We start from the raw sequence: 23780 nt of genomic DNA on the forward strand, positions 1-23780 counted from the left end.
AACTCGGCATACCAAGTATTACAGTACAGCATTGATTATAAATTATCTTTATACTTGCAATAATCATATCGCCAGGACTATACTTCATGCGATACTGTGAAGGGATTGTATTGCTGCTCAACCCGATTGTTCTGTTCCACTCAAGCCATTTGATACACAGCGCCAGCCGATCCCTCAGTGTCTTCAAAGAATCGGTATAAACCATGTTCGCCTTCCTTTTCTTTTTCGCTCAACATTTTACCACCGGCCTGCTCAATAACAGGGCCGATACTGTCAACATTCTCGACATACCAGTAAATGCATACTCCTCCTCTTCCAGGGGTAAAGTTTCCAGTGTGATGAGGGGCTTTTTGTATGCCGCCCGTTAGGCCAAGGCTTGGGTTGAAGTCGAACTGCATGAGCTGGTCCTTGGGGCACTTGTCGGTGGCCTCCTTGAAAGAGAAGTTGAAGACAGTCTTGTAGAATTCCGAGGCTGTAGGCTTTAGTTAGTGACGGTTCAGGCAGGGTATATGCCGAGACTACCAACCACGAGTCACGTCTTTGGCAGGGATACCCATCCAGATGGGAGTACCAAAGGCCGGGGGCTTCCAATCAGACATGGTGAATTGTGTTTGATGATTAACAGGGAAGTGATGGTAAGTGAAGAGGATGATGATGGTGGTTTATCCTGAGGTTATGAGGCCATGATACTCCCTTTTATAGACCGTTTGCATCGTATTGGTATCAGTTCACGCGCATTCACGATCTTGAACAGTATTTGGGGTTGTCAGAAATGGAGAGACTTTGGGCCGATGGCTTGAGTCGAGTCACGATGCCTACACGTTTCGAGCAATGAGAACGCGCCTGGGCAGCCATCTTGGCAGGGATGTTGTACGCCAGCTGAGCACGAGAGCACGTGTTGCAGTAGGTGGGATGTGAAGCATCAAAGACAGAACAAGTTAGCCATACCTATTATGCTAGACCAGTAGGTCAGCTCTTGGCCTATGTAATATTCGCGTTTTGGGTTTATGTCCTCCTATTCCCCAACTTGGAGTATAGATTGCATCTGGGGCAGCTCAAGATCGTGATATAGCAAGGATACAGGATGCTGAATGAAACAACCTGGGGAAATGGTGCTGCACGCTAGGTGTTGCAGTTTGGTTCTGCTATACCAGGCTTGTCTATATCACCGTCCTAATAGCCAGAGCGTAGCTGTCCAGCACCGTGACATGACTCCGTACCCCTCCAGCTATCCACTCCGAGGCTTGGGATTTGAAGATGGCGGGGCAGATTAGATTATGCGCATCGGGCCGGGCACGTCATTGCGACCGACCATCGATATCTCGGTTCTTTCTTACAGCCTTTTTCCTCCTATTTAACTTGTGATCCTTTACGAAAATCATATTTGCTTTGATCTATTCCATTGTATCGCCACGACCATACACACAGTGCAATAACAACAAAATGCCTGACCAAATATCCGTCCTCTTTGTGTGTCTGGGCAACATCTGTCGCTCGCCCATGGCCGAAGGTATCTTTCAGAGCCTCGCTAAGCAGCCGAATCTCAAAGACAAGATCGGTCGCATCGATTCTTGCGGCACAGGTACGAAGATCATTCTCGCTGATAAAGTATATGTCAATTTGCTAACTGTTCTACAGCTGCTTACCACAGCGGCGAACCTCCGGATGATCGAACCATGGCTACACTAGAGGCCAACGGTATAAACGATTATGACCATCTCGCGCGGCGCGTACGTTTCCCCTCAACCCATAGCACATTACTGCTGACGCGACTTTTAGTTCCACCCGAGCGATTTCACAACTTTCGACTACATCTTTGCCATGGATCGATCAAACCTCTCAGACCTTCTCCGACTACAGAAGAACAACCCCGACTCCACTGCCAAGGTGATGCTGTTTGGAGAGTTTAGCGGCACAAAGCGACCCGAGATCGTTAATGACCCTTACTACGGAGGAAACGACGGATTCTCCAAGGCCTACGAGCAGTGCACGCGATTCTCCAAGAACTTTGTAAAGGAGACATTCGGAGAAGAGTGAAAACCAGGATTAGCGAATAGAGAGACAAGGATGTGGACGAGATATAATACCCGATGCCTGTATAACATAATACAGAGGTCAAGGAATAAGGTTGGACAGGGTAGACTAGATTAGATTATTCATTAACATTTTGATCAGATTCGAATGATAATTGGCTGCGTATTCCCAGCATGACGGTTCGATTAATTTAGAGATAATTTGTTTATATTAATACTTTTTTTGTCGATCCCATATCTTGTCTCAGGTTCCGGCTCCTCGGTTCGCCGACATACCGTGAACCTGATCAGATCCCCGACCAACAAAAGAGCGACCAGAGTCAATTCACCAGAGTTGCAACCTTTCTGGTGTGTTGAGTCCCACTTGGCCTTCAGCCCTATATCCTTCAAGGGCTGACTTGATAATGCAGCGGTCTTGTTAGTGGCTGGCCTCGATCCCGGGGCTGAGAGATAGACATCATCATACACAATCAACCATTAATAATGATTCTTACATGTTGCGTAGTTGTGCATCGGTGATACCGAAGCCAGACAAGGCAATTGATGTATTAGTGGAGGCTTTACGTGAGGCGGATCTTTGAGATGTTGTGAGATTGGATGAGATGCTGACCATCCCTTTTACATTAGAAACTCAGCCCCAATATCGTGGCTTGCGACTGGTGAGATCCAATACCCACGATATGATTATACGGATGGGTACATACATACCTAGACAAACTCTCGTGGAAAAGCGGCGCAAGCCTTAAAATCACCAAATTTGAATTCCTGTCCTCTGAGCGTTCAACACGAGGAATATCCCCTTTTTTACGCAAGATGAAGCCGAGCCGTTGCATGCATTATTGCGACTTTGAAGCATGGGTCGTTGTCGCGCGGCTATCGACATTGAAACAATGATTGGTTAGAGGCCCTGACGAGCTAGAGCCGAACAAATCAACCACATCACCAGGCGGTGACTTCCATGTGTTCCTGCGGGGTCCCTAAGTTCTGCTGTTTAGCGGCTTCGGGCCACTGTGGATCGTACTGACAGCCCTGGAAGCCAGTAAACCCCGGGTCAGGTCTATCCAATCCAGTGCAGCTGAGGGGAGCTCTTTTTTACCTGGACCCAGGGCCCCCTCGCTCGACCCAACCAACTTGGGAAAGGAACCAACCAGCAATTGTCTTGTCTGTCAGGTACCTACATCCATACATATATCCTTAGAGAGACGCGCCGATTCTTTGTCTTTGTTCTTCTTACTACATTGCTCCTGTTTCATATTTTATATCCCTTTTACCTTGACTCCCCTACAACTCTTTGCATCCCATAAAGTGACATTCCCCTCGCAAACCTTGTCGCATTCGAGCTTCCACTGCCCCGCACCATATAACACCACACGAATACACACCATGGGCGACCTCCAAGGACGGAAGGTCTTCAAGGTCTTTAACCAAGACTTTGTCGTTGACGAGCGCTACACTGTCACCAAAGAGCTTGGCCAGGGAGCTTACGGTATCGTCTGGTGAGTTTGCGCATCTCGTTGCTCGTGGCACTCGTCCTTGTTCTTTGTGCTGCGACTCGAAACTCTTTTGTCTCGTCTTCTACCCCGCCGCAGCTGCTGACGATAGCCCCGCCTCCCAGTGCCGCCGTCAACAACCAAACCAACGAAGGTGTCGCCATCAAAAAGGTCACCAATGTTTTTAGCAAGAAGATTCTGGCCAAGCGCGCCCTGCGCGAGATCAAGCTGCTTCAGCACTTCCGCGGCCACCGCAACGTGAGTTTATGCCGAGGCGCAACATTCAAAAGACGCGCGTGCTGATATCTTGAACCAACAGATCACATGTTTGTACGACATGGACATTCCTCGACCCGATAACTTCAACGAGACCTACTTGTACGAGGGTCAGTGACGATGCCTGCCCGAAAGAGAAGAAATATGGACAATAAGCTGACCCGCCATAGAGCTGATGGAGTGTGATTTGGCTGCCATCATCCGTTCTGGCCAGCCTCTTACCGACGCCCACTTCCAATCTTTTATCTACCAGATCCTTTGCGGTCTCAAGTACATTCACTCCGCCAACGTTTTGCACCGAGATCTCAAGCCCGGAAACCTGCTTGTCAACGCCGACTGCGAGCTCAAGATTTGCGATTTCGGTCTTGCCCGAGGTTTCTCAGTCGACCCCGAAGAGAATGCTGGATACATGACCGAGTACGTCGCTACTCGATGGTACCGTGCCCCTGAGATTATGTTGAGCTTCCAGAGCTACACCAAAGCGAGTACGTTTGAACGAAAACCACCAGCTATGAGATGGCTTACTGACTTTATATAGTTGATGTTTGGTCTGTTGGTTGTATTCTGGCTGAGCTTTTGGGTGGCCGACCTTTCTTCAAGGGTCGTGACTACGTCGACCAGCTGAACCAGATTCTTCACATTCTCGGAACTCCCAACGAGGAGACCCTCTCCCGTATTGGCTCACCCCGTGCCCAGGAATACGTCCGCAACCTACCTTTCATGCCCAAGAAGCCTTTCCCTAGCCTGTTCCCCCAGGCTAACCCCGACGCTCTCGACCTTCTCGACAAGATGCTCGCCTTCGACCCTTCGTCCCGTATCAGCGTAGAGCAGGCTCTCGAGCACCCTTACTTGCAAATCTGGCATGACGCCTCAGATGAGCCCGACTGCCCCACCACATTCAACTTCGACTTTGAGGTTGTTGAGGATGTTGGCCAGATGCGAGGTATGATTTTGGACGAGGTTCAACGATTCCGACAGAACGTCCGTACCGTGCCCGGTCAAAGCGGCGGAGGTCTCCAGGGCCAGGGTGTCCCTGTTCCTCTGCCTCAAGGCAATGGTCAATGGACTGCTGAGGACCCTCGACCACAGGAGTATGCTGGTCACGGTAACACCGGACTTGAGCAAGATCTTCAGGGAGGCCTGGATGCTTCTCGAAGATAAGAGCTACCAATCAAAGTACAAGAGTCGAAAATTGGATATATCCTAGAGAGGTTAGGGACGGCATGCTTTCTGGATCAAAATGAAAGATACATTCAAGGCACGGGAAATACGGATGAGTCTTGGGTATTCATGGATTTAATGCCTGGAATGAGAGAAGGATGAGCAAAGAAAGCTTTTTGGCTTCAGCAGGCTGAGGGAGCATGCCCTTATATGCGTTGAGAGGGTAGTGAAGCGTTTCCCTCATCTTCATTTCCATCATATGTTTTCCCGAATGAGAAACGATATCAATATTATATTTCTTTATCTGTTATAAATGTTCATTTTATATTCTGTCATGTGAAATTGAAAACCAGAGCAACAGCGTTATGAAGATAAATGTCTTTGACAAAGATTTCAAGTAAGAACTTATCATTTTATTGTATGACAGATATCATTACAAGGAGGTGAGACTGTTGAAGAGACATATCAATATATCACTCATGTGCAGAAGGGATTATAAAGCCATTGTTTCATTCATGATATGGCAAGTAGATACATGTGGGCTGACTTAAAAATCACCACTTGACCTTGTACCATGTCCGTTGGTAGTCTTATCAGACTTTAATGTTCATTCCTTTCCTTAGGGAAGCCTTTGTCAGACGTTGGGTGTCGGCCATGCTTCGTTGTTTGCGTTCCAAAAAGAAAGTCGTCTATAGACATGAGTGCTGAGCGCCTATGTCGAGGCGCAGATGTCACGTTGGGAATATAATCGCTTAGTTGACATAGTGGCCGAAGATAGGTCGGTCGTCATCAGAGCTATCCTCTTCATCCTCGTCGGAAGAGGAAGACTCGGTGTCCTCTCCAGGGCCAGAGTCATCTTCATGGCTATCTTCCTGGGGATCAACCTCACTGCCGAAACCGACCTGTGCGCCACGAGTGTCACCGAGAATGGCCTCGAGCTGGTGCCGTAGCTCAGAGTTGCGCTTCCGCTTCTCAAGTCGACGACGGCGGAGAATGTCGTGGCAGTACATGTTCAAAACATTCTGGACAGTTCCAACACGGCGTGGCTCCCAGCCCATGGCGGCCCGAGCAGCGATGTGCCAAAGCTGAAAGGCTTGATAGTACTGCATGCTGCTCTCGTCATCGTTCTCAAGAATATTTTCCTTTTCGTCAGAGGTCTTGTAGAACTCCTCGACGGTCTCGCCACACTGGCGCAGGGCCAAAAGGGGCGCGACCCCGAGAGCAGTGGCCTTGTACCCAGGAAGCTCGATGAGATTCTCTTGGGTGAGCTCCTCAAACATGGCAGTCAAGACTTCCTTCTCCTTGGCAGCGCGCTCAACGCGGTCGCGGTGATCCTGAACGAGGACATCGGTGACGTAGATCCCCTTGTTAACCTGATCGTGGTTGACAACCTTGAAGTCCTCGGCGTACTAGGCAGCGAGGGCATTGTCGAGCTGGTTGCGGATGACCTTGACGTGCATGCGGTAAAGCACGGTGTCGCGGATGGTGGTGAGCCAGGTGCTCTGGTCGAAAGGACCAGGATCGTCGCCGGGAATCTTGGGAGCATGGTTGTAAATCAGGTGAAGGTCCCAGATGCGATGGATGACACGGAGAGCGATCTCGCCGTACTTGATGACGATGATCTTGGAAAGACCATGGAGAGTCGCGGTGTCGTTCTCCTGCCAGTGGGCGATCTCGGCACAGAGAGCATCGACGCGGATCTTAAGAGTACGGTTGTCGAGCTCATCGATGTCACGAAGTTCGTCATAGAGACGAGTGTGGCGACGGGTAGAGTGAGCCACGGTGAGAGGGAAAGGGGAAGGGGCTGGACCGAGGTCATTGGCCGCTGCAGCACCCTCACACCAAGGGGGAGTGATGGTGACGAGCTTCTTGGGAAGCTCAGGAGGGGGCGTCATTGTTGGATTGATGTTTGGGATGTAGCCTTGTGATCTTGAGTGCCGAGTGAGAGTGGGCAGAATGGGATACTTGTGAATGAAGTTTGTCAGGCTGAAGAATCAGAAGTGAACTAGAGGGAGGTTCCGTCCTTTTTATAGTTGAGAAGTAGACGATACAAACGGAGTGAAAGAGTATTCAAAGTGAATCAATACTTTCATCCAATGAATTACGTTATCATCAAACGTGATTCTGCAAATCTTTCCAGTGCTATTCAGAGTGACTGACGTTGGTATCGTGAGCCGGAACAATGAGAAAGGCGGGGTCGTAAACGGATCAAATGACCAAAAACCACACATTGAAACGTACTAATAGATAGAAAAGGCACAAAAGGGTATCATTTAACGTTTGTCTAAAGTCTGAAGCAAGTGACAATTTTCCATCCTCTCTCTCATCGCGGGTTTGTCGTTTTATACTGGGCGCATCGTGATAGGATCTGGTGTTTGGTTCTTGGGAGCGTCGAGCGGCAAACTCGAAAGACTGGTAGTATGATTGTCTCCTCGTGCTGAAGATAGTGATACTGTCGCTGTTCCGAGTAGATCCTTAATCGAGACCTGGTCCTCGAGTATCATTGAACCACAGAAACCGTTTTCCAAGGCTCCCCTTTGTGAAGTGACTCAGCCAGTTCTTGTCGCGGGAGCATACCAACGTTGTTTCCCAGCTCCTGCTTTACGATGCATATATGTTTCATCCAATATGTTCATGACGCTGGTGGTTGAGGATTGTTTCCAACAGTCTTGTACATATCCCTCAACTCAAACTCCTCATGTCCCCCCTCAGGAATCTCCCCGATAACCTTGGCCGGTTGACCCGCAACAATTGAGAAACTAGGAATGACCATGTTAGGCGGCACGACCGTCCCGTCGAGAACCTGAACGTAGTCCTTGAGAATGGCAAACTCGCCGATAGTACACCCCTTTCCGATCTGCACATGGTTTCCCACCGCAGCAGCCTGAACGATAGTCCCCTGGCCAACAAATACGTGGTCTCCTATGCGCAGCGGCATATATGTAAAGGCGCCCTTGTACATGCGGCCTGGTGGACGCAGCAAGACGCCCCGTGCGAGGAAGCAGTATCGGCCTATAGCGACGGCAGTGTTATTGGCTGGTGCGCTGCCGGAGGAAGATGCGGTGACGGTGCGTGCGAGATCGCCTCTGATCATGACTTCGGGTTGGATGACGGTTTTGCCGCCGAGCATGATGTTTTGAGTTCCGACGAGGACGGCCTTACGGGCGACTTTGTTACCAGTGTCCTGTAACGGTGTGAGTATGAGGATAGGAGAGAGACGAAGAGATGCTTACGGTCTCGATGTACTCGCCTTTTGGAGGACGACGAGACATGATGAGGGATTGATGATGCCGTAGAGGCTACGGCCGGGGCGGAGAATGGAAATGGAGACGGACGGGGACGGGGACGGAGGAGGAGGAAGAGAGTCGGAGAGTCGGTCATGTTTTGGTGGTCGCTTAAGCCGATGTCATGGCATGTGGGGCCGCATTAAGCGGATACAACCTCAATTTGTAGATGTACAGGAAATTAATAGGGCCTCAAATACATGCAATAAAGACATTGCATTGCATTGCATATTGACAGTATAAAATGATATCATCTATTAGGATAGATACTGACAATTGGAAACCCATTGACTTTGTCTGACTCAACAAGCAGTTGGTTTGGTTATTAGATATCTGCCTTACAAGCGTCTAAATCACCAACAACCAGAGTCGCATAACCAACAGAAGGAAAAAGAAATAAAGAAAGCCTTGCTAAGCCTTATGGGAAGTCGCTATGGCCAACATAGAGTGGCCTTGTCAAGCGCAGTTGTAACCAACAACTGGGCGTCCAACAACAACAACACGTCCAACAGCTGCCAAGCTTGATCCTTCAACACACCTGGTGGTCCAATTCACGGTAACAAACAATTTCGTAACTAAACCATGTTGGTCATAGAGAAACAAACTTGAAATTTCATGTGCCACAAACCTCTTCGGCTGAAAGGAATATATTGAATCTCTTGTCCTACACCCAACCTCGTGCAAGCAAACTCCAGAATGGAATAGCACAATGATACTCTGACGGGTTTCCAGTGTACCGTAAGCTAAGGAAGGGAACTAAATTAATGAAAATCCTTTAAAACTAAACTAGAGACTTGAAACTAAACTATAACGAGGCTTCTTTATAAGTGTGGAGGAATTAAAAAGAGAAGGTCAGTTTTTCCGTGCCGCAAACCGATTGCAACGGTCGCAGGGAACATGTCTCTTGTTGTGTAAAGGTTGCAAGGTGCGCGAGATTGAACCAACCAGAGATGTAGAAGCGTTTAAAAGCGTGTAATTTCTTTATTATGTATGTATGTCTACTCATACTCCCTTGCTATCTCTCTCTCATCACAATCCAACCTCGTGTTTAATATTGAATCTAATAAAAAAGAATGCAATAAAAGAAAAAGAGATAAATGCAGTGGAAATGAAGAAAACAGTGATTCGGCCGTTTCGTCTGCAGTAGCGTTGTTTAAACCAGCTGAAACTTGCCCCGACAAGGGACATGACAAGGTTTTGCAATGTCTGAGATAAAGTGTTTTTCCAGTATTGCTTTTGCTGTATAGAACAGTCATGTATGCACCTCTTTCTCAGGTGAGAGTGACAGTACATACAGTAAATGTAAGAGATTACGGATAGTTGTCTTTGTCTAAAAGTCTGAGGGTAGCTCAGATATCAGATTCTGTTTTGTTTCCCGTTGCTTGGCTCTTGCACACACACATACACGGGAAGAGTAAGTACATGCATACATACATAGTAAGCGGGTGTATTACTAAAATATCGTGGCCGTGTCTTGTTGGATCTATTATTGACCGTCAATCTAGGATCTTGGTCTTGGTATTGAGGGGCGCAGGGCGGGAGTTGTTGGGTCCGATAACCTGCCAAGGGATAATACAGTAAAAACTAAGTACCTACTCTTCTGAGAACAAAAGTTCAGATGATGATGTACGGGTTAGTTATAGTGTTTCATCGCTATGATCCTCTTAAGAACATGGGACTATGATAAAACAAAACGGTGAGACACTAAACAATTAACCAATTCAACCATCAATTTAGCCATATGACACTCATTCCTTCAAGCAGCAACCTACTATTACAGAGTATTGACTCTAGAGAAAAAAAAAAGAGAAAAATAACTCTGCTTATGACAACTCAACAAGTAATCAACTAGGCCCTACGTAGTATGTACCTATATCAACTCATCCCTGCAAATACTCTCGCGCTAGGGTCGCCTCTCAACGCGGCCGCCCGTCCACCGGACGAGGCGTCCATGTCGCTTGTCCATTTTCCCTCTCCGCTTACAAGGGTTGCTGCAGTCAACTAACAAGGAGGGTTCCGCGTTTCGAGGCCTAGTCCTTGCCTGCACATCGCGCAACTTGACAGGGAACACTTGAGAAGTGAGAGAGAGAAAGAGGCAGAGAAAACAGAAACAGAAACAGAAACAGAGAACCGAGGTGTTTTGTGTTTCTGTTAGGTCTTGATTACAGACTCTCTACTCAACCTTGTCTGGGGAAGAGGACAAGGCGCAGTTGTAGTTGATGTTTTATATAAACTCTCTCTCTCTCTCTCTTCCATCCTACTTTTTCTTCTTCAACAACAACTCACATTCAGTCTCTACGACTCTTCTCTTTTCTCCTCATCTATTCTTGTCTCTCACTCTCACTCTCTCTAATAAAAGAGTCCCCGCTTCTATTCCTGCACAACACCCACACCACCACACCCACACACCAAAAGAACGCATCCATAGTTAAGCGCCCAAGTGGAAACGCCTCTCTCTCGTCCATTCGGTCCACTCAGAATCTTTGGCCCCCCCTTGCTTTGCGTTTATTATTAGCATTGCCGCCCTTGTGCTTCTTGTTGCCGCGACCTGTATAACAAGACCGCGCTCTTCCACCTCTTTAACTGTTGTGCGCTTCTCTTATCACATTGCATCTTTTGGTTCTCTATTAGCTGCTTAGTGGTTCTTTTTAAGTTTCAAAAAGAAGGAGATCAACACCATCTTCTTTTCCTAAAACAAAAAAAAGTCCGGCGTCTCAGATCTTGTGTACTTTGATCCCAATTAAGCAAGCAACCCTCAACAATGCTCGTCAACTCCCTTTTCGTCCTCGCCTCTGCGGCTTTGGCTTTGGCTTCTCCTCTTAAACCCCACGGTCCTGGTTCTAGCTGCAAGCCTGGAAAGCCTGTTCCCGTCCTTCCAGTCAATGGTGGTCGTAAGTCACTCTTACACTTACACGCATAAGCTTCAGTCTCACTAACATGCTACAACACAGCCACTGAACTTCCTTCTCCACCTCAAGGCGCAACTCTCAAGCACATCGCCCTTGGTTTCGGTATTCAGAACTACACCTGCGCTGACGCCGCTGCCACGCCCGCAGCCCAGGGTGCTTTGGCTGTCCTCTACGATGTCACTCACCTCTACCCGGGTCAAGGTCATGCATCTCTTAACCAAGACAAGTGGGCTGCTCTTACATCCGATGTCCTCAACACGGGCAAGATCCCTCTGAACCTCAACGACAACGGTGTCGGAGCCTCTCTCACCAACCCCTTCCCCAAGAAGTCATCTTTCAAGCTTGAAGGCACACCCAAGAGCTTGCCTTACCTTGGCCACCACTTCTTCAACGCTGCCGGTGTTCCTACCTTTGACCTCGACGCTGCCAACCAGCTCCTCCTCTGCAAGAAGCTCGATGGAATCAAGGCTCCTGCTTCTGCCCCTGCTGGCCCTGAAGGAACTGGTGCTGTTGACTGGCTCTACCTTGGTGATGCCGGTGGCAGCATTGGAGTCTCATACGTCTACCGTGTTCTGACTGCTGGTGGCGCTTCTCACGGCTGCAAGGCAAAGGGCGTCGATAGCACCTCTTACACAACCCTCTACTGGTTCTACGGTTAAATGTCCTTCGAGCTACGGGACAAACTTCTTTTTCACGAATTTCATTTCTTAATTACATATTTTTCTTCTCTTCTCGATAGAACGGCGGTTTATCGGAGTTTATACAAAAAGGTCACAATCGTTTTACATTACATACAAGGGACATATTTATACGTTTCACGACGATCGTTATTGGCACAATCTGGGTCTTTGCAGAGATACCACGGTTTATTATGGATGTGAATGGATCACAATCCAAGGGACGTTTCGGCATTTACTTTTTGGCGTTTATTTTGGTTGATCTATTTGTTATTTGGATGGCACATTCGTGGTGGTCAATGGGTTGGTGGACGAGGAGGATGTAGATAGTTATGTTGCATCAAAGTGAATTCAAACAATACGATTTCGGACATCTAGAACATATATGTGAATTATAACAAGGCTGCCATCGCTAAAGAACTTCACCACACAATACTCCGCGGTCTGTCACCACAAACAATCAAGACAATAGATACGACTCATGCCGCCTCCTTTCCTACCTCATGCTTCTCATGCTCCAAACTTTGCCTCTCGCAAGTAATAGTCGCATCCTTCAAATACTTGTGAGTCCTCCAGGTCAACGCGGCACACCATATAACCATGGCGATGCTACAAGCAATCATTGCCCACATTCCTCGCTGATTACAAGTTAGTATGTCTTCGTAAAGCCATGTTTGCAGGAAACGGAAACTTACAATAAACCAGGGCGCCATCGAAGCACCGTAAAAGACTATACTCCACCAGGCATTGATAACATTACTACCTGTATTCATTCCAGCAAGGACGATACCGCGGAACATGGCTGACTCATGTCGCATGACATCGTTGCACCAAGCAAAGAAGGTAGCCTGACAAGCATACACTGATCCAGCCCAGTAATAAGCTGCAAACACAACAGTAGTCGACGCAGGGTTTGTTGGGTCTCTAGAAGCGACGAGTACCATGATGGACGTAGCAATGCCTGTGATACCGATAAAGTACCCGACAAGATATCGCTTTCCAGATAGGAAATCCGTCATTGTGGCCCAGAATAGGGTAGATACGATGCCAATTGCGGGAACACCACTGGGGTAATTGTTCTTCTGCGCGACGGTGTATTCGTTGGTTGGGTGGTTTTGGAGGAACAGAGCAAAAAGCGCGTTTGTGCTGAAGGACTCGGTCTCGCCAGCGATGATCCAAAGAATGACGAATCCCCACCAGAACCATGAGGTGAGAACCATCTTTCCATAGCCAAAGGTCAGACGAGGACGTTCTTCAGCTGGGGGAACTCTGGAAATGGCGAGAGCTCTCTCTTCCTCGGATAGGTAGAAAGCGGTAGTTGTATGCGGCGTGTCAGGAAACAAGAAGTAGCCATATAGGGCAACGGGAATAGTGATGAGCCCATCAATGATGAACAGCCATCTCCAACCGCTTAGTCCATGGTTGCCATCCATACTCGAGTGAATACCAGTCTGGATGAAACCTCCAATCATGGTACCAGCCAAGCCAGAAGCTGTAAAGATTCCACTTCGCTTGCCTAACTCCCTCTCGGTGTACCACGATCCGAGGATGTAGTGTGTACCAACAAAGGTTGATGCTTCGCATATGCCCTGGAAGAAGCGAATGACCATGATGGACTTTGGGCTTTGGACAGAGGCGGTAACCATTGTGAGGCCTCCCCAGAGAACCATCATGAGAGGGAACCAGATGCGAGGTTTTATATATTGCAGAGAGAGGTTGGAAGGGACCTGGCCTATGACGTATCTGTGTATATGTTAGTATGTGAGGTTTGGTGAGAGACAGCAACATACCCGACAGTAAAACAGGTAAAGATCTGGTTTAATTGATCACCCTCGAACCCAAGATCCTCTTTCATACCAGAAACGTAGGCATTGTTGATGTTGTTTCTATCAAGCTACACCAACAAATCAGTATCATGATTCTTGTTAAGGTCAGGCAGACGGGACTCACATAGTTGACGAAATAACTTAGACAACAAAAGGTCAAGATAAAAAAGTCAATCTTTTGGACAAGACGTCTCTCTCCTGGCTTATAGTCCACATGCAGATAGGCCTGCACTTTTGACAACATTGTGAATGACTTGGTGGCGATGGATGAAGATGGAGATGGACGCAAAGAGGAAATGAGAGGCGCTATGATGGACTACTTATACATGCCCATGTATGCAGGCAGGCATAGCATAGGCGCTGAAGATCTTTGTAGTAGTCGGGGGGGTTAGTTGTATGTCACCAATTCAGATAGCCACCCTTGATTCATTCACTCATTGTGCTTGTACTAGACTAGTCACATTCTCTCAATCAGCTCAACTTCTTTTTCTCAAGTATCAGCGGGTATAAACTCACATTGCAGGGGGAAATAGAGTATTGATAAAAGGTCAATCCGATACCGCGGTTTAGAGAAGTTTTTAGGTGGAGTTATCTGCCGAACGATAAGCCATGATTTTGCGGGGAAGCGATAGGCTAACTCAGCAAGTGATAGTGAAAGATGACCGCTAAATCAATCAGTAAAGAATCACGCAAGATAGGTATACTTGGGAGTCTCTTATTGATTCATTACTCTTTTGGGAAACGAATCTATCGGGTCTTGCAGATAACAATCGCGGTATCCTTGTTTCTTCCCCATGTTTGATCAAATGCTGTGATGCAGATAAGATATATGATAGGTAACTAAACCTGTACCCCGGGAACTGCCAAGTCTTGTATATAATTGTTTCTAGATACGGATCTACTGTGTTAGTAGTTTATCTGGTGATACTCGGTATAATTCTGTTATTGACCGAGGCTACCAGAATCGTCAGGCTCGATAGAGGAGGTGGAATGATAGATACTACAAGACACTCTGATACGATGTATTCCCATCTTTACAGTTCCATACCTCGATAAGACTAATCTTTCCTTCTCCAACGCATCATAAACTACTCTCCTCATCTGGAAAGTAATCAACCACTAGTCTCAAGTCCGTTATATCCGTGTCGTAGTAACCCAAATAGGAAAGATATCTATTATATCACGACTCTCATCGTTGCGACATTGATTTCGTGATCAGTCCAGCTTTAGATTTAAGCCACCGTTGATTCCTCTTGGCTTTTGACAAATACATCTAATCAGACATATACAGCTACTCATCATGACTCTCACTACCACCACAACTACAACCACAGCCAAGCTCGACACCACTCCTTCATGGAAGGACATTAGTGCCAAAAAGATCGAGGCTCTCAACTCTTCAATTCCTCAAGAATGGCGCATTCCACAAGATCTTCTTCCCCCAGCAGACCAAGCAGATGTCACAGAGTGGCCAGAGACATCATCATGGTTCACAAAGGATGAACTTGCTATTACATCTCTGACTGCCACTGAACTCATCCAGAAACTCGCTTCTGGTACCTTCAAGTCCGAAGATGTCACCAGGGCATTCTGCAAGAGAGCCTCAGCTGCTCACCAACTTGTACTTGACCCTCTCATTCAACCCCATCATCAACTAACAGGTTGTAGACCAATTGTCTAGCAGAGACTTGCTTTGACCGTGCCATCCAAACAGCACGTCATCTTGACGAGCACTTTGCCAAAACAAAGACCCCAGTTGGGCCCCTTCACGGTCTTCCCATCTCCCTCAAAGACAACTTCAACCTTCAAGGTCTCGATGCAACTGTGGGCTTCACATCCCACGTCGGCGACCCTGCCGAGTCCGACTCTGGCCTTGCAACACTGCTTCAGAATGCTGGAGCTGTCTTTTACGTCAAGACAAATGTACCGACGGCCATGATGATCGCAGAATCCGTCAACAACACCTTTGGACGAACTGTGAACCCCAAGAACAGAAACACTACCAGTGGTGGAAGTTCGGGCGGCGAGTCGGCGCTTATTACCTTTAAGGGTAGTCCCTTGGGTATTGGAACCGATATAGGTATTTCCAAAGTCCATCACAACACCAAAATACATACTTACAACTATTAATAGGAGGATCACTTCGCATTCCCGCTGCTTGCACTGGTCTTTTTACTATCCGTCCTTCAGCAGGCCGTTTCCCTGTCCGAAACTGCCGCTCAGGAATGCCCGGCCAAGAAGCAGTCCAATCCGTCAACGGTCCTCTTGCCCGAACCATCCAAGACATCCAATTCTACAGCAAAACCGTGATAGACGCACAGCCCTGGCTCGCCGATCCCAAATGTGTACCAATCCCCTGGCGACCTGCCCAACTGCCCGAGAAGCTCAAGATAGCATTCATGTTGCACGATGGCCTTGTCCTCCCAACACCGCCCGTCGCTCGAGCCCTACAAGTCGCAAAGGAGAAGCTGGAAGCTGCTGGACACACCATCGTGGAGTGGGATCCCGTTGATCAAAAGGAAGGCTCGGATCTTCTTCAACGCATGTTTTTGGCGGATGGTGGACAGACGATTCGAAAGGTACTTGAGCGAACTGATGAGCCGTGGAGGCCTGAGATGGACGGTTATCGAACCGCGAGAGACCTGAGTACTTCTGAGATGTGGAAGCTCCAGCTCGAGCGAACTGCGTTCCAGAATAAGTATTTGGATCGATGGAACAAGGCGGGTATTGATGCTATCGTATGCCCAACAACACCTTACAGCACTGGAAAGAACGGAACCTTTAAACACGGTATGTCTATTCCTCCTTTTTAGTTCGTATACTGACTGTAGAAGTTGCTTATACTGGCGTCTTCAACGTTGTTGACTATTCCGCCGTGTCGTTCCCTACTGGAATCAAAGTTGACAAGGACGTTGATGTGCTCGACGCTTCTTACCAGCCTTTGAGTCCATTGTGCAAGTCTGTTAACGACGATTGTAAGTACCCTACCTTGACTTTCATGACGTCCAGCCGGCTAACTAATACCCTGCAAGACGACGCTGCATTGGTGCACGGTCTACCGGTTAGTCTTCAGATTGTTGCGCGCAGGCTAGAAGAAGAAAAGGTCCTGGCTATGGCCGAACTTGTGCATGAAACCATGATCTGAAGGAAGTTAATGCTCCTGTTGTTCACGGCAGCCATATCCTATCGGGCATGACTGGTAGCTAGAGCCAGCATTTGCTTGAATGAGAGAAATAAAGTTGAAGATTTGTGTTAGCTACAAATATTCAACTCATGCAGCTAAAACAATATTGACGAAATACGAATAATATCGAACATCATGATATTGACCCAAAGTAATGCAGATCATGCTTTCGTCAAAGAAGCGAATGCAATACATCATGAGTCGATTGGACTACTAGGCAGCATGTGGGCAAAGACAACTTTGACAATTAGACAACAAAGAGAAACAAACAGCGGCATTGAAACCAATTAACCATGGAATCTTTATCCTGGTCTTGTATCAATCTTCTAACACTGTACAGTGACAATCCTCAGCCACAACCCTCACTTACCCAACCCATACAAATTAGCAGCTAAAACAGAGTTTCATTCCAAGCCCACCCTAAACATAGAACAAAAGCATCGCATTCCCAAAATCCCATGCTCATCTCTTTTTTAGACTTTCCTAGTTGCCCACCCTCTTCGGTCGGTGCGGGGGAAAAGAAAGGGGTTGCAGCCATCGTTGTTTGTCGGCCGGATGGGAACGGATTCGGCTCTAGAACAAAGCGAATGCCGGGCAAAGACCGTCAAGAAGCGATGAATCTATGTATGGGTGGCTGAACCAAGATGATGGTGTGTGAGATCGGTTCAGCCGTGGGGACTATTACAAGGAAACCTATCTTCATGATTACCGCGGCTAAAGGATTAGTACCTAGTCAACAGTCATGGGGTGGCTGGTTTTTGGTCACGATGATGGAACGATGAGTAAATGACTGATTTAATAGGTTTCATGATTAATTATTCTAATCAGTGACTCTATCAAGAAGCCCGTTCTAGGCGATGAACCCGAGGCATTTCCTCGAGGTCCATCTCTCAACTGTCTAATAGACCGGGGGGTATAGTCCCAAGAACTCCAAACAAACAAAAGCGAAGCATCCTAATTGTGATGACGCTCGATAAACAATAAACCGGTCTTTTTGTGTATAAAACTTTTGGAAATCCAGAACCGTCTAAACGCCTTGTAAAAATGCTGCAAGCCTTTCTCCTCTTTCTCCGTTTTTAAAAAGTCGCGCCCGTTTATGCCGTGTCGTCGTTAGTGTGGGTTGGTTGGTTGGTTGTAGCGGTGAGTAGTGGAGATTTCTATGTCGTGTACAAAATCCCCCATCCTTGGCAGATAAGGGAAATGCATGTCGGAGATAAGACGTGATTCGTATAAGTGCGGAGACACAAAAAAGAGTCACTTATAGAACCTGACGGGCCCTCTCCTCGGCAAAGGCCTTGCGGCTCATCATCAAGACGCGCTCGAAGCCTTCACGGCCCTTGACGGCGTTCTCGCGGAAGCGGGAAACCATTGTGTCTTCGATGCTGTTCTTAATTCGCTGCCAGCCACCGCACAAAGCAGTGATGTTGGCGTTTTGGATAAACTGAGTCTGGTGGTCGCCGAGAGGCTTGTAGACAACTTCCTCCTGAACGTTGACGAGATTGCTCCACGTCAAGTTCTGGCTGACCATGGTGACGGTCTTGTTGACGGGGTCGACGTAGCTGGCTTCGTACATGAAGCTCTCGTCTCCAGTGCCGCCGATGATGGTCTTGATCCAGTCTGGGACAGTTTGCTTGCATGTGATCAGACGCTCGGTTCGGAGGATACCTGTCGCGGGGTCGACTTCGCGGGAGAGAGTGTCGACGGCGATGACATGCTCAGACTTGTTGTTCCAGGGGCCGTATTTTGTCCAGTTGGCTGTGGACACCTCGTCCCAGGAGTAGTTGTAGGTGACGCTGTTGCTGAAGACCTTCATTGTGACAGTCGCGTGAGAGATAGAAGTTGCTCGCGTGTGTTGGTGGAGTAAGAAACTTTTTTTTTTCTTTGGTGTAGGAAAAGAGGCTGATATTCCTTTGATGGGGAAAAAAATGAAGGTTAAGTTGGTGAATACAAAATTGCAGGATGAAAAAAGAATGGGGTTTCCTCCTTGTTTATATCACTCGCAGAAAAATGAGGATTAAAGCAAGATCTCCAGTGGCGATGGAGTGACGGACAGTAGGGTAAAGATGAGCAAAGGCAAGATAGCGATGGCGATGATGGAGATGCGGCCTTTTTAATTGGGGACCGGTTGCAAAATTATTCCATGTGAAAAAAGGGAAAAAAGGAACTTCTAGCACTCTCACTCGCTATCGCCGGCCGTCGGCTCTGGGGCCCGAGCACACCCGCAGAGTCAGCTAAGCCCGATATGGTTTGCTGACTAACTTTATAGAGAAAAGACTCTCGATCGCGATAAAGGGTCGGGATATTAAGAGGATCTTATTGGTCCGGCTTGCAGGAGGAGGTCGGACCTCTGGTTCTGGTCTCGTGCATTCGAGAGGGGGACAAGAGCTGTGCCACAGAGTGGCGAGTGCGTCAATAATGGGGAAAAACCGGAGAACTATGAAGCTAAGCGTTGGTGATCAAGTGTCGAGCATTGGCCAGTCCTGCGAGATCGGGAAGGGATTAACACGGTCTGAAATCATCAATTTCAGGGTCCTTTACACGGATACTTGTGGAATGTACAGGAATCGATACATATCAGAATTACCAAAATGGGATTCAGTGAGTGACATATCTTATCACCTGCGCACATTTCATCATGTATCGATCTTGCAGTCGTCATAATCTCTGAAGGGATCTTGCTTGCAAGAGTCACAACTACGCAGTCCACGTAACAACGCATAATTTGCATAATGCCAACAATCAAGTTGTCCTATCAAATGCATCAATGTCTCATTTGCATGATAAACTTACAACACCACAGCACAAAAGATATTTATCTATGCTTCAACGTAAATCATATTTTTAGCCTAACCCATTTACATAGTCTGCATAGAAAGAGGAGAGTCATATTTCAGAATCCATCCATCTCACAGCCACTATAATTCCATATATTTCTCGTCATATTGTTTAGTAGTCGTCTCCACGGCTGATGACCTCCTTCACGGTGGGTCGGATCAGAATGGTCTAAAATATGTCAGTCATCATCACAAGCGCATACTAGTTATCCAGGGTTCACTTACATGCTCAAACTGAGCGGTGTACGAGCCCTTCTTGTCACACAAGGGTGGGTACGCTTCGACGATACCAGCGTTGACCAGGTTGTTAAGCTGCAAGACCGTTAGTTCGTCATTCCACAATTTATGTACGAGATACATACTCCAAGCAGGTACTTGTCCTGACCAATACGGTCGAGGTATCGGCGACAGAAAGGCAAGGTGCCAAAGTTCTTGTTAATCACGTTGAGAAGCGACTTGGCAGAGCTCAAGCGCAGATCAACGTGCGAGGAGTCTCCTCGCTTCGCGTAGTGCGACGTCTCCATATCGTCCCGGACGTATCCGTTACCGGTACTGCCAAAGGTCTCAATGGCAAAGACGTCGCCCTCTTCCATCTTGGTCTGGTCGTTACTCTTGACGATGGGCACGGCCTTGGTGCCGTGGATGCTGTAAGGCAGAATGTTATGGCCTGTAAGGTTGCGAATACTCTTGACGGGGTAGGTGGTTCCGTCGATCTCAACCTCAAAACTCTCCATTGTCTCCTGGATAACAGCTCCAATCTCGCCAACGCGAGCGTCAATACCGGCCTCGGCAATACCGGCGTTGGTGGCCTCCTTGACGGCCTGGAGAAGGTTGTCGTACTTGTTGTCGAAAGACATGGTAAAAGCAGAATCGACAATGCGGCCGTTGACGTGGACACCGAAATCGACCTTCATGACGTCCTCCTTCTGCAGTACCATCTTGTTACCGGCGTTGGGAGTGTAGTGCGCGGCGCAGTGGTTGAGACTAAGACCGCAAGGGAAACCCATACCAGCCTTGAGACTGTCGCCATCCTCCAGTCCAGGGTGGCCGGTAAGAGCGCGAACACCATCTTCGATGCCCTCGGCGATCGAGGTCAAGGTCTGTCCAGGCTTGACGTTCTTCTGAGTCCATTGTCGCACCTGGCGATGAATCTCGGCAGCCTCGCGGTAATCGGCAAGGAAGTCGGCGTTGAGGTTATCGAGGTGGCGCTTCTCCTCGTCGGTGGTACGGTAGGTGTTCTCGTCCTTGTACTCGACCTCCTCTCCGGGAGGGTAGGATTTGTTAGGGAACAACTGGCTGACCTGAACTCGAGGAGGGTCGCTCTGGCTGGTAGGGTTCTTCTTCTTCTTTCTGGGCTTTCTCTTCTTCTTTTTCTTGCCGGCTCCCTCGCCAGGGGCGGCACCATCGGCTTCGTCTTCGGAATCATCGCCGCCGTGCTCGTCGCCGGCAGCGTCGGTGTTTGATTGTGCGTTCGCGCCGGGCTTCTGAGAGCCATCGGCCACTGCGGGGCAATCTATGTCAATCCTGAATTCAAATTGCAAAACGTGCAAAACGTACCGTTGAGCTCCTTGAGAGCTTCAGTGGGGACTTGAGCTGCCATCTTGGCTAACTTGTACAATTCTGCACGACAAAGCAAAAACAAAGCAAATCGAAAAGGAAGAATTTGGTGGGAGGGTTGGATCAAGTGGGAAGATGTCACACCCCACTAAGATTTTGGTCAAATCAGACACAAAAAGTTAGACACTCTGTGTCCCCATTGGCGCGCATTCTTTTCTGTCGGATTAACTCCCCGCTGACAGATTTTGACATGACGAAAGTGGATTGGGCATTCATTGGTGTTGGTTGGCACTTTGAATGATACGCGAGGCGGTTAGTTAGTTACATTGTAGGAAACTGACTGCCTTTGATTAGATGGATTGGTTATTAATGAGTAATATTTTATGTATGTACTTAAAATAGTACATTGGCTGCATGTTCATCAATGAACTCTGGTTTTCATATCGTCTCATTCTGGCGTCTTTGATCAGATTTATTATCCCTACACAACTTGGCTTTGATCGCTGTTGGTTCATCATACCAAGCTGTCCGGAGCATGTGTTAAAAGACACAACAATGAATATCCTATCAAGACAACCCTAGTGTCTTGGTAACACTCCCGTCTAGGCGTTGGATGCTGATCTTTTCCTTGTGCCACGACCCTGCAGTAAATCTCAGAGAATGTTTATTCATTGGATAGAAATCATTCTGTTTTTACAGAAAAGTAACGACTATTTATCGTCTCACAAAAAAAAAGTCTATGAATCGTAAATGACTGTTTCACGACACTTCTACAGGGTATCCCAAGACATCCCCTGTCAAGCCACTGTCCATGACCTCACAACCAGCCAAAAACAAGCTAGTCTTCACTGCTGAAATTCAGGTCATCGTCAAACCAAACAAGGGGTTCACTGACCTCCATTCGTTAGCCACCAAGTCATACCTGGAGTCATTTTTGCCGCCTTGGTGGGAACCTAAAACAACGTGTAACCCCCCTTCTCTTTCTAATCTGGTGATAACTTCAGACAGGAAACCTCGTGAACCAGACAAAGCCACATCCATTCGTATCGAGCTTACGACGACATAACCGCCGACTTTTGTCTCTTCTTTCGTCTCCACTGCGGCCGGTGCCTTATAAGCTGGAGACCCGTTTCCTTAGCGGCGCCACACTATCACCGGGCCGTTCGAGACCCTCCAGTCCGTTGACCTCAATTAAACCTGAACCTGAACCTGAACCTCAACTTCAGCTACTTGCTCGACGTGGCAGCTACAGCTCTGAATATCTCCAAGTCCGAAAAAAATTGTCTTGACGACAACATGACCGACAACCACACAGAGGCTCCGCCTCCCATACCCGCCAAATCTCCCATTGAACGAAAGCCCGTGGGAGGCATCCCACCCAAGGATCCAACCGTTGAACGAACCCCGACTCTTCCTCCTCGACCTTCCCAAGACACAGACAAGAAAGAGACCGAAGCTCCTCAGAAAAAGTCTACTTCTACCAGGAGCAAGTCCCCGCCATCCCCGATCAAAGTCGACAAGTCACAGCCCGAAGACTTTGAGGGCGAGCTTGCGACGAACAATGATATTCCCTCCCCTGAGACCCTCAAGAAGATTGGGAAATATATCGTTCTCGACCGCCATGGAAAATCACACCCTTTTAAGACCCTCTATACTGGCAGTAACGTCGCACGTCGTGTGCTCATCATCTTTGTCAGACACTTTTTCTGTGGTGTATGTCATAATCCCTTGTTGTATGAAAATCCCAACTTACTGATATTGTTTCTAGAACTGCCAGGAATTCCTACGCTCTCTATCCGAAGCCGTAACTCCCGAATCTCTACTGAGATTGCCGGTCAGCACCTTTATCGCTGTCATTGGATGTGGCGATCCTGCCCTTATCGACATGTATGTCAACGAGACAGGATGTCGCTTCCCTGTATACACCGACCCGACAAGGTCAATTTTCGACGGTCTCGGCATGTCAAAGACGTTGCAAATGGGCGCCAAGCCTGCATACATGCGCCGAAGCATGGCTCACAGCATCGTGGGCAGTATAATCCAGGGCGTTAAGCAAATCCCCACCGGAAACGTTCTCAAGATGGGCGACCAGCGTCAAGTAGGCGGCGAATTCCTTTTCGAGCCGCAAGACATCCTCACGCCTGTCACGACACCGCGAAATGAAAAGGCGCAGCCCATCAGCGCATTTGAGGAGGCAGAGGAGCGAGAACCAGGATCTGATAATTACGGAAACGAAGAGAAGAGGGTTACGTGGTGTCATCGCATGAAGACTACGCGCGATCATGCTGAGATCCCTGAGCTTATCGAGGTACTCGGACTAGACCAAACCGCTCCTACTGGACGAGAGGCGAACCGCGCTTCAGTAACTTCAGCTCGAAAGGGCAAGGGACGCAGTATGGCACAGGAGATTAGGAAGCTGAGCGCCGAAAGATCTCGGACATCTGACGAGACGTGATGCAATTTCCGTGTATTGAATTGCGCTGCCGTGTTTGAGCGACTTAGCATTGCTGGTTTTGTTACAGCGCTGGAGTAGGGATTCAATTGTTATT

At 48.0% G+C, this 23780-nt stretch overlaps 11 protein-coding genes across 11 annotated transcripts; 5 read left to right on the forward strand and 6 right to left on the reverse strand.

Annotated features, from left to right (window-relative positions):
* Positions 1-140: 140 nt before the first annotated feature.
* On the reverse strand, positions 141-599 carry FPOAC1_003415 (uncharacterized protein; the record flags this gene model as incomplete). The annotated part of the gene is made up of 2 exons (XM_044847982.1): positions 141-472; positions 527-599. The coding sequence occupies 2 exons, from the start codon at positions 597-599 to the stop codon at positions 141-143; spliced, it is 405 nt and encodes a 134-aa protein (XP_044713898.1).
* Positions 600-1443: 844 nt separating this feature from the next.
* Positions 1444-2037, forward strand: FPOAC1_003416 (uncharacterized protein; the record flags this gene model as incomplete). The annotated part of the gene is made up of 3 exons (XM_044847983.1): positions 1444-1582; positions 1639-1730; positions 1780-2037. 3 exons carry the CDS (start codon positions 1444-1446, stop codon positions 2035-2037), a joined length of 489 nt encoding a protein of 162 aa, XP_044713899.1.
* Positions 2038-3416: 1379 nt separating this feature from the next.
* Positions 3417-4960, forward strand: SPM1_2 (Subtilisin-like proteinase Spm1; the record flags this gene model as incomplete). Its single annotated transcript, XM_044847984.1, has 5 exons — positions 3417-3529; positions 3649-3781; positions 3843-3909; positions 3970-4284; positions 4338-4960. The coding sequence occupies 5 exons, from the start codon at positions 3417-3419 to the stop codon at positions 4958-4960; spliced, it is 1251 nt and encodes a 416-aa protein (XP_044713900.1).
* A 752-nt stretch (positions 4961-5712) lies between these two features.
* FPOAC1_003418 (uncharacterized protein) lies at positions 5713-6855 on the reverse strand (the record flags this gene model as incomplete). Its single annotated transcript, XM_044847985.1, has 2 exons — positions 5713-6369; positions 6409-6855. 2 exons carry the CDS (start codon positions 6853-6855, stop codon positions 5713-5715), a joined length of 1104 nt encoding a protein of 367 aa, XP_044713901.1.
* A 737-nt stretch (positions 6856-7592) lies between these two features.
* On the reverse strand, positions 7593-8232 carry FPOAC1_003419 (uncharacterized protein; the record flags this gene model as incomplete). The annotated part of the gene is made up of 2 exons (XM_044847986.1): positions 7593-8144; positions 8194-8232. The coding sequence occupies 2 exons, from the start codon at positions 8230-8232 to the stop codon at positions 7593-7595; spliced, it is 591 nt and encodes a 196-aa protein (XP_044713902.1).
* A 2773-nt stretch (positions 8233-11005) lies between these two features.
* FPOAC1_003420 (uncharacterized protein) lies at positions 11006-11812 on the forward strand (the record flags this gene model as incomplete). The annotated part of the gene is made up of 2 exons (XM_044847987.1): positions 11006-11135; positions 11196-11812. The coding sequence occupies 2 exons, from the start codon at positions 11006-11008 to the stop codon at positions 11810-11812; spliced, it is 747 nt and encodes a 248-aa protein (XP_044713903.1).
* Positions 11813-12309: 497 nt separating this feature from the next.
* On the reverse strand, positions 12310-13900 carry FPOAC1_003421 (uncharacterized protein; the record flags this gene model as incomplete). Its single annotated transcript, XM_044847988.1, has 4 exons — positions 12310-12468; positions 12526-13573; positions 13621-13724; positions 13781-13900. The coding sequence occupies 4 exons, from the start codon at positions 13898-13900 to the stop codon at positions 12310-12312; spliced, it is 1431 nt and encodes a 476-aa protein (XP_044713904.1).
* Positions 13901-14956: 1056 nt separating this feature from the next.
* On the forward strand, positions 14957-16801 carry FPOAC1_003422 (uncharacterized protein; the record flags this gene model as incomplete). Its single annotated transcript, XM_044847989.1, has 5 exons — positions 14957-15277; positions 15325-15736; positions 15790-16446; positions 16491-16631; positions 16689-16801. 5 exons carry the CDS (start codon positions 14957-14959, stop codon positions 16799-16801), a joined length of 1644 nt encoding a protein of 547 aa, XP_044713905.1.
* A 1297-nt stretch (positions 16802-18098) lies between these two features.
* FPOAC1_003423 (uncharacterized protein) lies at positions 18099-18653 on the reverse strand (the record flags this gene model as incomplete). Its single annotated transcript, XM_044847990.1, has 1 exon — positions 18099-18653. The coding sequence occupies one exon, from the start codon at positions 18651-18653 to the stop codon at positions 18099-18101; it is 555 nt and encodes a 184-aa protein (XP_044713906.1).
* Positions 18654-19786: 1133 nt separating this feature from the next.
* On the reverse strand, positions 19787-21274 carry FPOAC1_003424 (uncharacterized protein; the record flags this gene model as incomplete). Its single annotated transcript, XM_044847991.1, has 4 exons — positions 19787-19843; positions 19900-19986; positions 20037-21175; positions 21232-21274. 4 exons carry the CDS (start codon positions 21272-21274, stop codon positions 19787-19789), a joined length of 1326 nt encoding a protein of 441 aa, XP_044713907.1.
* Positions 21275-22527: 1253 nt separating this feature from the next.
* Positions 22528-23686, forward strand: FPOAC1_003425 (uncharacterized protein; the record flags this gene model as incomplete). The annotated part of the gene is made up of 2 exons (XM_044847992.1): positions 22528-22944; positions 23000-23686. The coding sequence occupies 2 exons, from the start codon at positions 22528-22530 to the stop codon at positions 23684-23686; spliced, it is 1104 nt and encodes a 367-aa protein (XP_044713908.1).
* Positions 23687-23780: the final 94 nt, after the last annotated feature.

The sequence above is a fragment of the Fusarium poae genome, chromosome 1 (assembly GCF_019609905.1).
Source record: "Fusarium poae strain DAOMC 252244 chromosome 1, whole genome shotgun sequence".
In the NCBI taxonomy this organism is placed as follows: Eukaryota; Fungi; Ascomycota; class Sordariomycetes; order Hypocreales; family Nectriaceae; genus Fusarium; species Fusarium poae.